Here is a 17,867-nt window from a genome sequence, read left to right on the forward strand (position 1 = left end):
TGGTGAGAACATAAGTTAATTTACACTTTATTATATATTTAATTAAAATGTATCTATATTTTATTAGAATGCCCTAAATTAGAAGCTTCAAAATTCTAATTGTTGACCAATGCTATTTTGTAAGAAAATGTTAGCGGCAAAATGAGAAAAAAAAAAAATAGGCTATCCGTATCCTTCAAATCAGAAATCCCATTTCTAGGAATTTATTGTTTTTACATAGAAATACAATTATTACCTACAAAGATACTCATCACAACACTGTTTATACTTGAAAAAAATAAAAGCAATCTAAATATCCACTAAACCTTCAATATGTTTATAACAGTGCAATTTTATGCAAAGTATAGAAATGTATTTATTGACATGAAGAGATCCCCCTCGAATGCTAAAGTCAAAAAAGGAGGCTTTTAAGGCAATATAATCTGGTGTATGTCATACATACGAGTATATTTAACCATGAACTACTTAAATATACTTGACTATAGTATTAGCAGTGGTTATCAAGGTAGTGGAGGATTCTTTAAATGTTTTCCCTTCCTATATTTTATATTTTTATACAATTAGAAATTAGAATGTGTGAGACACATAACAACATTTATCAAGAGATAAGTCAGTGTTTGTACATTATTTCTTCATAATTTGGGAATATTTCATTGACCTCTTGTATTAAAAAGACTTGAGGTCTGGAACATGTGTTTAATAGTTGTGTATGTTCACCAAAAGGGAGACTTCCACATCTGTATATATACAGCTCTTTAATTTTTTGAATATATAGACATGGGAAGCACTATGGCCCTTAGTAATTAATTCATATATATAATTAAATCATATATATTAGTCATTAGTAATTAATTCATATATATATATATATACACACACACACACACACACTCCTCAACAACTTAGAACATACTATGGCACACTGTATCTCTTATTATTGCTCTTGGTTTTAAAAAGTAGAGCTTTAATTCTCATGGGCTTTGTATGAGTTGTCCAAGTTCATTCAACCGATAAATTCTGGGCTCTGAAATTCAGATCTCTGTGCCTACCATAATCAGGCTTTTTTTTTTTTTTAATGCACTGTTATGCATAACTGCAGGCAAAGTATGTTCTTAAGAACACAGGATATTTTTTTAAGAATATCTCATCCCACCTGGACCTATTACATACCACCATTTGGAGTTTTTCCCTTGAGCAGACACTGGTATTCCAGCCATGGACAGCAGCTGTGATACACAGCTTCAGAGAGAGAGAAAGGGATCATGACCTGCCTTGGCAGCATTTCATAAGTAGCTATTCCAGCTACTGTGTTCCAAGTTCACCTGATGACAGTGGCTAGTTTGTCTTGCATTCTCCTAGCACCCTACGGGGATTTAGATGAATTGGACTGAGTCAGATTGATTTCTAAGCTCCATGTATTTTTGTGAATTTAACATTGGAAAAGATCTCTGCAAACTTGTCAGTTTTTTTCTACAACTGGCAATATTTTGAATAATAGATTTCTCCTTTGGACACTTGTTTGAGAGAAATAATCCAAATCCTATCAAAATTAATATATTTATATGATCATGACAACTATTAAAAATGGTAACTATAATTTCCTTTTATGAATACTGTAAATATTTTGACCTACTGTATTTAATAAGCTAATGATATATTAGGAGGTTTAATCAGTCCACTTGGAAACTCAAACGTAATATGTTTAAAACATAACCATTTTTTTTAAGTAGGCTCCATGCTGGGTGTGGAGCCCAATGCAGGGCCTGAACTCACGACCCTGAGATCAAGACCTGAGCTGAACCCAAGAGTTGGCCACTTACCTAACTGAGTCACCCAGATGCTCCTAAAACATAACCCTTGATCTAACCCACCCCCCAACCCCTACCCCCCTGCTTCAGTCCACTTCCAACAGCCTCTCCTAGTTCAGCCATTGGTGACAACATCCTTCCAGTTTCTAAGGCCAAAACCTCAGTGCCAACTCTGTGTCCTCTCCTTCTCTGACATCCTGTATTCAATCTATCAGCAAATCATGTTGAATTTGCCTGCAGAATATATTCCTTTTGGACCAGTTCTCTCTCGGAATCAAGTTACCAGGCTTCCTCACCTGAGAGTTGATGGTAGCCTCCTAACTGGTCTCTTTGCTCTGCCCGAGATCAGCCTTAATGCAACAGCAGGATTGATTCCTTTAACCCAAGTCAGTTCCTCTCTCGCTGCTCATATCACAAAGGCCAAAGCTATCCATCTCTTTCAAGTAAATGCCACAGTCATCCTAAAGTCCACCCGACCCTTGTTACCACTCTTACCCATTCCTTTACGGCTACGCTGCCCCCTCTCTGTTCCGCTCTGACTTCTGCTGGTCCCCCAGGGCCCCAGGCCTCTCCTGCCTAGCCCTCTTCCCCACACTGCTCATGGCTCACTCCCAGAGCTTCCTTTAGATTCTATTCAATGCCCATATCTCAGGGAGGCTTCCTGGCTTTTGTACTCAAGCTCTCTACCTCACTACCTGTCTTTATTTTTCTTCAAACTACTTACCATTATATGTTACTTATTAGTTTTATTCCCGATCTATCTCCCCTCCTAGAACGTGTATGTTGGAAGAGGTCAAGTATTTTTGTTTATCTTGCTAAAGGCTCCATCCCTAATGCTCGGAACAATGACTGGCACGTATAGGGACTCAACCAATGTTTGCTGATTATTTGTTAAACCCAAAGTTATTTCTTGATTATATTTAATATCAGGCATTGCATTGGGCATTAGAGTACTCTATAAATGGCAGTCTTGCTAAAATATGCTTAAACATATCATTTTAACTTGAGGAGGGGAAAGTGAAATGATTTAAATCTCCTTAATCATTAGACTTTTAGGCACATGGCATTGATTTAAACAAACATCCCATTTCAGGTGTAAAACCATTGTTTATACAGTAGTTTTAACCATACTAGCTATTCTTTTATTTCAGCATTTTCCCCCTGTTTCTTGTTTTTTTGTTTTCCAGAAAAGAGGCACAGTTAGATGAAGAAGGACAATTTCTTGTCAGAATAATATATGATGATTCCAAAACTTATGATTTGGTGGCTGCTGCAAGCAAAGTCCTCAGTAAGTTGAATGTGACTTTCCTTCTTTGGCTAAGTTACACAGAGAAGCCCAGAGGAATAATAAACCAAGATCCCATTGTATCGTTATGCAGGGTGCATGCTGCACGATGGTGGAGGGAAGGCTCAGGCTGTCCTGAGGCCTAGTTTTCCTTTACAAGCTCTTTAGAGAGTGGAGAGGCTCTCAGCATTCCTTCACAGAAAACCATGTGTCAGGGTGGGAAAAAATTGTTGACACTTAATGTGATGATAACTTCAGTTGTGATGTCCAATACGGTAATTATGAAAGTGTAGTGTGCAGAAACTATTGTTTTTGAATCTCTCTTGCAATCACGAATTCTGTTAACTATTGGTGAAAGGAACAAGAAATGGAGGTCTACATTAGGGAAAGCTCGTGCAAAGTAGGCAGGGTTCAAAACCAGCTTCATGGAAAAAAAAGTTGTTCTCAAAGTTAATCTCATGTGCTTAATTTGCAGCTAGGCTACAGTTTGGGTAGAACAGAAAGCAGCTTTTTAGCTTTGCCAAGTATAATTAGATGAGTAAATATCTATTATAGAATACAAGGATCACAAAGAAAGAATGGTAAATTGTTAATAATAAAAATATTTAGCCTCATTAGTAATCAAAACTGAAACAAATATGAATTTTTTTCATAGAAATGTACGAATTTTTAAAAGCTAAATGTCTAGTGTTGTCAAAAGTAGAGTTAAAGAGGAAATCACAGATATTGTTAATCTGATGCTAAATAAAGACAACATTGTAGAGAATAATTTTGCTTCATTAGTCAAAGTCTCTTAAAAAATGTACAAAACCTTTAGGAATTTTTCTTAAAAGAATTATTAGATCTACTTAGGTTAAGATTTCTGAATATATATATTTTTGATTTATGTATATTTTTATCTCAAGATTACTTGTACTATCAAAAATTGGAAAAGTCTACATTTTTGAGAGGAGTGGATTGGTTAAATAAATTATTGTGTCCCTATGTTAATGAGGTTATTAAAATTGATATTACAGAAAACATGTAAAGATTTTAGGAAATATTAATAATTGAACAGTAAGTAAAAAGCATGATATTGGGGTACACGTTATATGTAACCAACTTGTTAAATATGCATATTTACATGGAGAAAACCATTTTTCATGAAAATATGGTCATGTGCATTCTTGATGATTTTTTCTGTGTTTTTCAGAAAAAGTAAGTTAGTACATTAAATACAGGTGTCAAAATTAGTTAAGTAGTTTGCTGTGAAAGCTGAGAAACTGATTGTTTTGCATATAAGTACCAGTCTATGCTGCTGACATGTCACTGTGTTGTCTTCACAGATTTCCCTATGAATTTTTCTTGTGGATCTATGTCCACTTGCACAAAAGTTGGGGATATTTTAATTTTTTAAATTATGCACCTATTTTCATTCTTCCCATTAACAATATTCTAGCTATAATATGTTCTGTTGTTGTTCTCTCAAATCTATAAATAGATCTCAATGCTGGGGAAATCCTCCAAATGTTCGGGAAGATGTTTTTTGTCTTTTGCCAAGAGTCTGGTTATGATACAATCTTGCGTGTCCTGGGATCTAATGTCAGAGAATTTCTACAGGTAAGCAATTTGAAGTTCTGTAGTTAAAAATTCTGAATTAGTAATTCTTAAACGGAGGCTCTAGAATACTTTTGCACAGCCAGCTAGATGACAGTGTCTTGCTACTGAAATGAAATCACAGTGACTTTTACTTTCTTTTTCTTTTTTACAGTGACTTTTTCTAATTCACATAAAATAACGGTTATAGGGTGGTCTCGAATACATTTTAACATTTTTTGTTTCTTTTTTTTTTTCCCTTAACTTTTGGTTGCCCACCTTGAACATCCAAGTTGGAAATTAACATCCTCTGAACATCTCAACATGGCCTATTGTGATGTTTAACTGCCCCCCTTTTAATGGTTTATATGTGCTAATAGTGGTGGGTTTATGTCTTAGCTATATAAGGTGGTCCTATTTTCTCTTTTAAGGTATTCCTAGTTTGTATAGTGTAATTAAATGATATGTCAGTATTGAGATTCTACTGGGCTCAAAGTTGGGGGAAAGCACCATGGCTTTCAGGTGCTCTGCCACCAAAACAAATTCGAGAAGCATCACTCCCAGTTCCATATTAATTAAGCTGCTGTACAAAAGGAAACCGGAGAGCCCTCCCAAAGATATTTTCAGGTGAAGTGAAAGAAATAAGGCCCCCAAACACCCTTGTCTTCTATTCTTGTCTAAATTACCTTAAAAGTTTTTTACTAGTAAATTACACATTCGATGAGAGACTATTTTTGGATTGACTGCCCTATTTTAAGCACAGGCATTTGTAAGACCCTCTTCTTGAAATGTGTGAAGGTTGAAAAATTATGTGGCTGTTTGTAAAGGACATTTCTAAACTGGCTGCTTAAAGCGGCCAGATCTTGCTGGTAAATGATGTCAGCGCAATACTAGCTGAACCCAAGCCCAGTTTTGAGGGAATGTAAACTACTTTCAATCCAGCTGCATTATTGATTTAACAGCCAAAATAAGAACTATAGTGTTTAATCAAAATGTCTGTTGTTTACATAGTGACATTTTTCTTATAAACTTAAAACAGCATTAAATCAAGATGGAAACTGGTCTGCAATGCCCTGCCGTGGGTTTATAGAACTACTGGTGTCAAAAAAAAAAAAAAAAAAAAAAGCTGCCAATTCCCAATGAAGGAGCTGCCAGGCGATTTTTAAATTAAGCTTTAACAGGCTGTATTTAAATGAGTTATTTTAAATGGATTAAAGTTTGATATTTGAAGTTTATTGGGATTTTGGATTTTTGAATACATACTCCATTTTTTAATACTTTTATTAACTTGCATTATTTTATGGGCAAAGTTGCGATTTGAAGTCCCTCTGTATTAATTTTAACTTTTATTCTCAATGGCCACGTCTACATAACAAAACAACCATCCAAATGTTTTTACAAAAATTTTTGTCAATCTTTACTCATTGTTTCCCTTTGCTAAATTTGTAATGGCACAGGAAGAGAGCAAGCGGCCTCCCCGTGTTTCTCTACGTTCCTGAGCCCCATCCTCAATAGGATAGCCACTAGCCCCCTTGGCTACTAAGTATTTGAAATTCGATGTGCTATGGGTAAAATACACAACAGATTTCAAAAGCAGTACAAGAAGAATACAAATAACTGATATTTTATATTAATTACTTGTTGAGATGGTAATATTTTTGATATATTGAGTTCTATAAAAATGTATCATGAACATTAATTTCACCTGTTTCCTTTTTTCGGTTTTAACCATCACTACTAGAAAATTTAGCATTACTTATGTGGCTAGCGTTTGTGGCTTGCTCTAGTGGCTTTTATTGCCTTTTGTTTCCATTGGGCAGCATTACTTTAAGTAGCTCTAAGTCCTTTTTCCTCAAAGTCAATACGCAACTTTAGTTAATATATCTTTAAATTACATATGATTTTATTTTTCTTTCAGTGTGAACAATGAAGAAACTAGAAAGTTAGAATTTTGTGAAGTTTTCACCAATATTATTATTTTTTATCCAATTCCTTTTTGTCCTGTTTTTCAAATTGCATGTCTTACCAGCAAATTGAATGGATTAAAATACCGTAGGCATTTATCTTATGATTAGGCTATTTACATAGACATTAAAAGAATATTTTTTTCTGTATAAGTGATTATAAAATAAAGCGACTGATTTTCATAAACTGTCTTTTTTTTCAAAGATTTTATTTATTTATTCATGAGAGACACACACAGAGAGAGGCAGAGACATAGGCAGAGGGAGAAGCAGGCTCCCTGTGGGGAACCCAATACAGGACTCGATCCCAGGACCCTGGGATCCCGCCCTGAACCAAGATAGACACTCAACCACTGGGCCTCCCAAGTACCCCATAAATTGTCTTAAGATCCTCATTCCCATATAAAAATTTACATTTTTCATTATATAAATAAATAAAACATTATTTTTCGTAGACTTTAATCCTTCATTAAGGAGTAAGGTAAGCTGGGTCTTATTTTAAAGAGAATTTAAAAACTTTTCTTTTTCATTCTGATTTCAAACAAGCATCAATCCTTAGAGTCTATTTCCTAAATTTTGAGAATTCTATCACTTTTCTTTATTTTCTCTATACTTTTGTGGGAGCTATCATTCTCTAGAGATTGGATGGTTTCCCAGCCTCCCTTCAAGACTCTTCCAATCTTTTCTCCATTCTATAACCCTACTGTTTTTTTTCTGAAAGTTCAAATATATCTCATTAGACATTTTCTTGCTTAAACCCTTTTAATGATTCCCAATTCCTCACTGGAAAAAGTAGAAAGTAATTAAAATTAGTGAAACTACTTACATCCCCTATCCATCCTTATTCTTCCTCTACCAAAGTCTGACCAAAGAGAACTTCTTTTACAGTCTTTATTATCCTGCTCTCTCTATCCTCTGAACTTTTGCACCTGTTCTTCCCTTTATCTAGAACACTGTTACTGCTGCTTTCCAGCTAAATAAATCCTATTTATCCTGTTGGTCAAATTACTCCTTCCAGGAGGACATCACTCCCCTCTCCAATCTCTGCCCTTTCTGAGTCAGAGAAATTGGCATTTCTCAGTTTTTCACAGTACACTCTATTTCCCCAGCCCTCATATTTCTCACACTGTACTATCATTTCCTGTTTAATGGGCTGGAATGTAAACTTCATGGAACCAGAGACCATGTGTAATCTCTTAATGATGGTATCTCCACAGATACATATATGGGAATGAATAAATACCATTTTTGAGGACTGAAGAATGAAGATTTGTTGTTTGTACAAAAGTAAAAAGCAAATACACCAACAGCTCAAGATTAATTCTTTTATTAAAGATAACACTTATTTTATTTTCATGTTATTATTCTTTTGATGAAACTATATAACTTTATTTAGAGATGAATTACAGTTTGAAATGTATAATAATAGGCAATTTCCACCTAGAAATTTCCATCTAATGTGGACATGGCAAATTACTATTTATTAATGAATATACAAGTTACATTATTTGTATCTAGAAACTTTCAAAATGATCATTCTAATATCTCCATTTGGAATTTCCAGGCAACAATAAAGTAGCTACTGGAATTATAACATGGGAAATCATTTGATTATGCCTTAGGCTGGGCAGCTCTGACCACTTATCATGCTTCCAAGGAGAAATTCCTTGGAAGTTGTCTTTCTTCAGCCTCTCAGTTGGATACATCATTAAGAATGGCTCAGGGGGCGCCTCAGTGGCTCAGTTGGTTAAGCATCCGACTCTTGATTTTGGCTCAGGTCATAAGATCGAGCCCTGTGTTGGGCTCCATTTGGGACATGAAGCCCTCTTAGGATTCTCTCTCTCTCTCCTTCTGCCCTCCACCTCGCATACTTGTGCTCTGTTTCTCTTTCTCAAATGAATGAATGAATGATGAATGAATTAATAAATAAATAAATACATACAAGAATGGCTTTCTATTAAACATACATTTTTGCTTTTCTTGAAATAATTTCCAAAAGTTCTGAATACCAGGCACAGCCTATAATAGACAATCTATAGAGAATCTTTGAATGTTAGAATTAACTAATTCTGAATTATATGTTGTATATATATGTGGCTAGTATAATAATATGTATATATTATATTTTTGGCCCAGGATATTTTATTGATTTAGTAATATTTTTATTTTATATATATATATATATATATATATATATATACACACACACACACACTTAATTTGGCCCACGTGATTTTATTGAGATAATATTCCTGTTCCATTTTTAGAAATCTAATATTCAAGGACACACTGAATAGAAATTATCTGTAGTTTAGTTTCAGAAAAATATTTCTCATGTAAAGTTTTTCATTTCCCTGGATCAGTCAATGTAAACAATTTAATGACCTAAATTTAACAATTTGAACAGTTTAAATAATGGACAATTCCCCTTTAAGAGGCTTTGCCACTAATATTAAATTCAAGGCCCTGCTTATCCAAACTCTCTTGTACTTCCAAATTCAATTTAAAAAGTTTCACATTATGCTTATTTTTAATCTACCTCAAGACTTTAACAAAAAATAGCTAAAAATACTAAATAGATTAAGTATTAATAAAGTATGGGAAACATTTTTAGAGGAAACTTCTTAGAAACATTGTGCTTCTAAACATTACATAGTTTGGGATTGTTTTTCTTAAATCTCCTGTGAAACCATCAATTTGTAGACTGCTGATGAAAGTAGATAAACCTTGGGGTGCCTGGGTGGCTCAGTCAGTTAAGCGTCCAACTCTTGATTTCAGCTCAGGTCTCAATCTCACAGTCATGACATCAAGCCCCGAGTGGGTCTCTGTGCTGGGCATGGAGCCTGCTTCAGATTCTCTCTCTCCCTCTCCCTCTCCCTGTGGTCCTCCCAGCTTCCTCCACTCTTGCTTTCTTAAAAAAAAAAAAAATATATATATATATATGTGTGTGTATATATATATATAATATTAAACCTTGGAATTAAACCTTTAGTTAGGTTTGTAATGGAATATGATTTATCAAAAAGAGATAAGAAAAAAACAGGACATTTTTAGTTTTGAATTTTGTATATTTTACTTGCATATATCATCTTACAGATAAGACCATGTTTCAGCAAGAATTTTTCTTCTATTCTGTCATTTTCTTAATTGTAAATTTAGGAATAAAATGTAGGGTTTCATGCTGTCACTGTAGTAAATTTCTTTATTTTATTTTATTTTTATTTTTTTATTTTTTATGTAAATTTCTATTTGAAGCTTCTAGTGTATAGATTAAAACACTGCAGAAAACGTATAGGATTTGAAAGCTTCATTTAGAAAAAAAGAAAAAAACCTAGCTAGTAAGGAATGGCCAACTTGACAGTACTTCCACCTTAATCCATGATCATCTTACTTCCATTGTCCTGTTTGCATTATTGCCGATTTTATCTTCCAAAAATCATTGCATTAGTATCTCCTATGCTGCTCTGCATTGTGACATTGCCTTCTCTTGAATCTGCGTTGGCTTTTGTGATTATCTGCATAATAGAACAGGTGGAACATTTTGATACTTCCCTGGCTTGATCATAGTAAGTCTTCAAGTCTCCACCTGAGTATCTTGGAATAGTTGCCTTTGGGATGCTCCCTGCAGGAGCCCAGCATCATGAAGTGAGAAGCCCAAGCCACATGGAGAGGTCCTGTGTAAGCTTTCAGACAGCAGCGCTAGCTGAACTCCCATTGAAGGGCCAACTACTACCGGCCTTTTGGGTGACCTGTCCTGGGAAAACAGCCCGGTAGAGCATTATGATGACACCGTCCCCAGCTTCGTCTACTCCAACCCAAGAATTTCCTGAGTCCAGAAAATTCACAGAATCACAAAAGATAATAATATCTTACTGTTATAAGCCAATAAGTCTGGGGCACTTTGATATGCAGTAACACATAATTGGGACAGCACTCTGTATTGTTTTCCTCTTCATTTTTTATGTCTATGTTAGTGTGTCCACGTACACTTATATACGTATTTATGGATGAGTCAGGAGCTTTGGGCAGATCAGGTTTGATAAGAATGATATGTAGCCTCGAGGAATGAAACCCAAGTCAATCTACAGTGGAGCTACCAATTCATTCTCAGGGGTGTGATATTCCTTTACATTGTATATTCTCTACCTCTCAATAATTTATAGTGGTAAAGTGAAAATTAAATAAGCATGGGAAGCTACCAGGTTGAATAATGACAACTAAGTGAGCAATGCACAATCTTAGAGGTTAGTTAGAATTTAAGTGATGAGCCTGCTTAAATATGCGTAGGAATCTCAGTTGGATATCAAGCAAATATTCTGTTATCTTTTTTCCTTTTTTCTTTTTCTGTTATCTTTTGCTTGGAAACACTGGTTCCTTCCACTAACCTTGATATGGTGGTGATTTCACTCCTTCATTCAGTTCTCATACATGAATGTCCCTCTACCAGCACCTCTGTGCAAACCTCAGTGGGATTTTCTTCAAATTCAGGTTGACCCGAGGTTTTGGCCTTTAAAGCACAGCAGTGATTTGGCCAGCCCACCAGGAGCACTCTGGGATTGATGACAGATCTAAAATTCTTAAATGTTTGTGCAAAGTGTTATTTTGGGAAATATGAAGATTTTCCTGAACAGCTGTGAAATTCTGATACTTCTCTAAATTATTTATAATATTTCTTAGACAAAAATGCACCATTCATTTTATTTTTAACTTTTGAACTTCAAAAGGAAAACTTTTTCTCAACATCCAAAATGCCAGTTTCGGGCAGCCCCGGTGGCTCAGCGGTTTAGCGCCGCCTTCAGCCCAGAGCCTGATCCTGGAGACCTAGGATCGAGTCCCATGTCGGGCTCCCTGCATGGCTCCTGCTTCTCCCTCTGCCTGTGTCTCTGCCTCTCTCTCTCTCTCTCTCTCATGAATAAATAAATAAAATCTTAAAAAAAAACCAAAATGCCAGTTTCTATAACCTGCAATTTTAAAATTGACAAGTAAAGACTTATAAGGGAAGATGAGTATTTTAGAATTGTAAGATTGTTTTCTGCTTGGGTAAATGATATATATGTTCACAATTTTACAAAATATTGTCAGTTGCAGTATATAAATTTTTTAGACATGCATTTAAAAGCAGTATAGTAGGTAAAATATTTTACTCAGGTAATGCTATGACTTTTTGCCTCTTTTTTCTTTAATTAAAATATTTTTCTTGAGAAGATGGTGTTGATAATTATATTGTAGTTTTAACAATATTAAGTGAAATAATTTTAGTGACACCAATACAATTTCTTTTGAAATAAGATATTTATATTTTTTCTTCCTAAAAAGATTCTCTTTTCAGTTGAAAGGCTATTTCCTACAAAGTAGCTCCAAGAATAAGAGGCAGGAGTATCATTAAAGCATTAACCTTACTTGTTCTGATCTCATGCTATTCATACCTCAACCTTGGTGCTTCCCGTTATATGGGTTTTCCACCTTTATTTAATCCTAGTTGTTTAAAAGTTTTTATCCTCAAATTCTAAAATGACTTACTTCTTACAAAACTTGACAAAATATGTTTCAGATTGCATGCTGCTTGTAAACAAATGCCGCTGTTGGCCGTATTTTTCAGAAGTATAAGAAATAAAAGGAAAGGAAATGCTTTATCTCATCCTCCTTCCTAATAAAAGAGAGGTTTGAAATGACTGATTTTTTAAAAATATTTTATTTATTCATGAGAGATGGAGAGAGAGAGAGAAGAAAGAGAGAGAGAGAGAGAGAGGCAGAAACAGAGGGAGAAGTAGGCTCCCCACAGGGCATGGAGCCCGCCCGATGCAGGACTTGGTCCCAGAACCCTGGGATCACAACCTGAGCCAAGGGCAGATGCTTTGCCACTTAGTTACCCAGGTGCCCTGAAATGACTAATTTTTTAAGATTTCTTCTCAGTCTAAACTTCAGTAATGTTCTCCAGTAACACAGGCAACTCCCTTCTCCCCATTCAGTAAGATAAGGGTCCTTGGAGACCAAAAAATCTCTCTTAAAACTTTCAAGTCAAGGACTCCACCCATGTAACATGTGCATCATTTAGAGATTTTTTTCATCAGATGCTGAGAAAGCAGGGGAATGAGGTAGTTAATTCCTGGAAACTCTGCCTCTATAATTATGTGTGAACTTATTTTTACTGTGCATATTACAGAGACAACTTGCATTTAGTTTGAACCATTCCAAGATCCTTGAAAATAGGGAACTTCAAAGTTTCTCAAAGGAATAATAAATTCTCATTTGTTTCCTGAATCTGTGGATTGTACTAAATCCAGAACTCCAGCACAGTTTCCCAGGATGCCAGCACTAATTTTTCTTCTGCAAATAATAAATGCTAGGTGACAAGATGCATTGGAGTTATGGATAGCAGGATTCCTGAGTAGAAAAAGTGTATTCATTTCACTTGTAGAAAAAGCAGTAAAATGATATCAGAACATAAGAAGTGAAATGAAAACCTGACTACCCTTTTTGGCATCTTCAGAGAAAATAGATGAATGGACCTGCTATCTATCCCTTTCTTGTATTCTAACTTTATAAAGCTAAGAAGAATGAAGTCAAAGCATATTTAAGGTTTGCTCTATTGTTTGCTGGGAATCTACTGTGCTGAAATATATATGTTTACATTTTTTATGTCTCTTTTATGTATGTATACTTCTTTGTAAACTGGCCATTCGGGTCTTTTTTTGTATATCTATTCCCATGGTATATTTAGAAATAAAACAGAATACCAGTTTTAATATGAAATTCTTATTCTCCAGGTACATTGCCACACGCATGTGGATGAATAATTAGCTTTATGTCGATCATATTATAAAAGGTGGACCGAGTTTTCTTCCCTTGGCTTTTTGAGAATCTTTTTTTATGGTCTTCCAGGTTGCTGCAAACAAGCACAGTCTAACAATGAAGAAGCACACTTTTAGCAATATAAATGTGCTCAAATGAAATCAACTTAATTTTTAATCATGAAGTCTATTTCTAATAATAGATAAGTTGTGGACATCACTTTAATTTTAGGAGAATAAAACCAAGTAAGAAAAGCTGTAACTAAAGAAATCCCAAGAGTATTTTGTATGTTAGATGCTCTCTACAGAAAATCAATATTACATTAAGTGGTGTTAAATCTTTTATGCCAGGAAAGCACTTTACTTGTCCTTTTAATTAATTCAAATTCAATAAAACAGTAAGCCCCTGGAGAGTTGGTTACCACAAAAACTTAAAAGACAAACATTCTGAGTTGGTGTGTTTTGGTATCCCACTTGCTTTGCAGTGATCAATTTAAGCAGTATTTTTGTTATCAATTGTAATACCTCATATCATTATTTTTATTTAAATTAAAATGGGTCCCCATGTAAGGTACCGTGTCTACCTTTGTGTGACTCATGGCAAAGTGGTCTTGGGCTATCCTGGCCAATCTCTGGCCTGCATTAGCATCAATGATGCTGCTAATGTAAATGTTACCAGTTACTACTGCCTCATGCCATCTGTGTAGCTACATATAGAAATGTGCTAATGGCACAATATGATTCGAGATGAAAATAGGTGGAAATGGAAGTGATGTTGGCATATTGATTTATGATATATTTGAACATTTTGTAGAGGAAAAGTGGGAAGAAATTAAGATACGTATTTCAAGTTATGGTTAGACTCAATTTCTTTTTTTCTTTGAAATCAGCCACAGCCTAGTACCTGGGACTACCTACATTAGGACGTTTCCTAAATGCTGCAACAAGCTCAATTCTTACTTGTGAGAAATGGAAATAAGTATTAAAACTTTTTTCGTGATTTTTCTCACCAGATTTTTCTATCATTTTTTTTTTTTTTTCCAACACCAGTAGTTGTACAAGGGATCTGGACGGGTTATAAAGGAACAGTCTTCATGTCTTCCCTTTCCAGGGAAGAATTTACATGAGGAAAACTTATAGGAAGAACTTCCTACCCCTGAACCAAGTAAAATAGTTTTAGGTCTTCATTTCATTGGCTGTCTGCCATATTGGATTCCTTTTATGTGGCAATAGCAACCTCTAGAGGCAATTAGGATGAATTGAAATTTTTGTTAAGAGCTGGCCTGATGGGATTAGAACAGGTGTAATTTTCAGGAAGAAAACAAAAATCACTAGGCATGAAGGCAATTAACAAAGAAACCAGATTCACCCAATTAAGAAGACTGTTGAAACATTTATTTGAGTCATAAGTCAACCTTTCATGACCTAGTTTCAGGGCTTCTTTTCACTTTGAAGCCTTTGAACCCTATTCTTTCAGTCTGAGTTATTGGCTCCCATATTTATTCATCAAAAGTCACTCTACACATTTGTTTGTGGTATGAACTATGAGCTATTTAAAGTCAAGTTCCATGTCATGCAGATTTGTGTCGGATCCTCTACCCTGTCCCCGGCCTGTACCACAGACAGCTCATAATATGTATTGCATGTGACTTAGCTATAGAATAAATGAATCATTGAATGGAAGGGGACATAAAACTAAACCACAGTGCCATTGGTGCCCTGGTCGACCATTTCTTGAATTTGGGCACCCATGGAGTCACCTTGTACTCACTTCCTAATAACTTACTGGATACTTCCGTTTCCCTAAATTGGCTTCTTTGAGACATTTGGAACCAGAGCCATAGTTCAGTTTTGGCCTATATCCAGCATCTTCTTTTTTTGATGCATTCTTTTATGCTATTGCATTCTAAAACCATTTTATCCACTTGTTTTTAGTGATAATCACCAGTTCTTGATAGATTACTATTTGCTTGGCGTATTAGCTTTTATTGCTACCATAACAAATTACCACAAATGTAAGTGCCTTGAACAACATAGGTTTATTATCTCTCTCTCTCTTTTTTTTTTTTTTTTTTTTTTTTTTTAGATCAAAGTCCATTAAGGTCTTGCCAGACTATGATGAAGGTGCCAGCAAGACTACGTTCCTTTATGTAGTCTCTAGGGGATAATTGTTCCCATGCTCATTCAGGTGTTGACAGCTCAGTTCCATGCTGTTACAGGGCTCAGGACAATGTCATGTTTTAAATCAAAGTCGGCTTAATTCTAAAGCTACTTCACTCTTCATTCATATACCGTGCTATGCCGTATGTATCCTACGCATATGTGTAACACACACCCGCTAACACATTATGAGCTATTATTTGAAAAACCATGTTGGACCAAATGAAACACATCGTTTGCACCATTTCTCCTGGTCATCTTTATACAAATAAGTTTTGTGTATTAGTGAGTAATGCAGGATGCTGGGAAGTTTGGTATGTTCTACGTTAATGACAAAACTACAAGTACAGAAAGTATTTATTGGTAAATTTATTAGTTTTCCAAGATTTGGTTCCAAAAGATAATTATTTCACATGTCAGCTGTGAAGCTGTATCTTGATTGGCGGCTACTAATAAATATGAAACAATCCTGCTACTTTAATTTATAAAAAGGTTTTCAGTCCTAAAACATTACCTCACAAAATAATATGCTTATGTTTTCGTATGTTTATCACTGATACAATGTTTTGAATTAATAATTGTTAGGACTGTAAACAGTAACAGTCCTAACAATTTATATAGGGTAAATTGTGATCACTTTAGGCATTCATATTTTTCTAACATAACATGCATATATACCTTCTCCAAACTCCTATAAATATGCATATCTTTGCTTTAGCCCATAATTATGTTTTTCTTGCTTCAGTCATTCTTTTTACAACCCGCTTGTTTATTTATCCTTCTTTAAAATATATTAACTGTTAATAGCCTCAGATTATTTTTCTTTTTTTCTTTTTTAAAATTTTTTTATTGGAGTTCAATTTGCCAGCATAAATCATAACACCCAGAGCTCATCCCATCAAGTGCCCCCCTCAGTGCCCGTCACCCGGTCAACGCAACCACCCACTCTCTTTTTTCTTTTTATATTTTTAAAATATTTTTTCTTAATTATACTACTTTAGCTTTAAGTTCTCTATGGTCCTTACCTTCAGTTGTCTTGGTGCACAAGGGAAGATTGTGCTATGTGAGTCCTCACTCAGTCATTCTGCCAACTAACCACAGATTTGAGCCCTGCTTCCCTACCTTGTTTTCTCAATGTTAGCTGCCATTGTGGAAGCATCGTTTATTCATCCCATCTCCCCTTTATTGCAGAACCTTGATGCTCTACATGATCACCTTGCTACCATCTACCCAGGCATGCGTGCTCCTTCGTTTAGGTGCACGGATGCAGAAAAGGGCAAAGGACTCATTCTGCACTACTACTCCGAGAGAGAGGGACTTCAGGATATTGTCATCGGAATCATCAAAACTGTTGCTCAACAAATACATGGCACCGAAATAGACATGAAGGTAATGGCTGGTGATGGAGACCCTTCTGAACACATCAGATATATAGAATATTAAACATGATACTCTGTGAATTTACCTTTAATTATCACTCCTAGTGGACCTCATCAGAGGTATACTTGAACCAAAACAGTGCTGCACGAGCAATATTCTATATTTGACCGTGGAAGTCATTATACAGGATATTTTGTCCTTGTGACAGCAGATAATCTCTTTCCATAAGGTCACATGAAATCTAGTTTGCATCTCCTGTGAGCACACAAGAACTGGGGAGCAAAAGGATATGTAACTGGCTAGGTTGTAGCCTCCAGAATACAAAAAACCTCATTATGTGGGTAGTCAGATTCTAAGATAATATAAACTTAGATATTGTTTTGCTGTTCATTATTTCTTTGTAGATTTTTTTTTTTGCCTGTCCCCGAAATATAGTTGGAATCTCTCACTTTGTGACCTAAATGTTTTGCTTTTTTTTTTTTTAATTAGATTACTAGGTGAAAGAAACCAGGTTTTATACTTTAAAAGTTGTGTTGCTCTTGATAACACTTGCTCTTAGCTCTGAGTGATATCAGAGTACTCTTACGACAGCCAGGCAATAAAGAGAACCATCGTTTTACTCTTTGTAACCCACGTAGTCTCTCCTGTTCAGCTGTTTGTTGTGCGCTCAGCATGTTCGGCCTCAAGAGCCATTTTTCAGCGGCCCTGAGTCTGAGAAAATTAGTGAGAGGGATATCTTATTTCAGCTTTTTTTCTTTGTGCATATTTCTTAGGCATCAAAGTTATGTTCTAGCACATATGGAAAGCCCAAACTTTGGGGCACCTGGGTGGCTCAGTGGTTCAGCGTCTGTATTCGCTCAAGTCATGATCCCGGGGTCCTGGGATCGAGTCCTGCATTGGGTTC

The 17,867-nt window shown here is 35.4% G+C and overlaps 1 protein-coding gene across 1 annotated transcript in view; it reads left to right on the top strand.

Moving 5' to 3' along the window:
- The window catches only part of GUCY1B1 (guanylate cyclase 1 soluble subunit beta 1), a 46,552-nt gene that overhangs the window by 13,771 nt on the left and 14,914 nt on the right, over positions 1–17,867 (top strand). The window contains 3 exon segments of the mRNA NM_001018034.2: positions 2,996–3,096; positions 4,574–4,692; positions 16,775–16,972. Coding sequence (NP_001018044.1) covers positions 2,996–3,096; positions 4,574–4,692; positions 16,775–16,972 — 418 coding nt within the window.

This window comes from Canis lupus, chromosome 15 (assembly GCF_011100685.1).
Source record: "Canis lupus familiaris isolate Mischka breed German Shepherd chromosome 15, alternate assembly UU_Cfam_GSD_1.0, whole genome shotgun sequence".
NCBI lineage: Eukaryota > Metazoa > Chordata > Mammalia > Carnivora > Canidae > Canis > Canis lupus.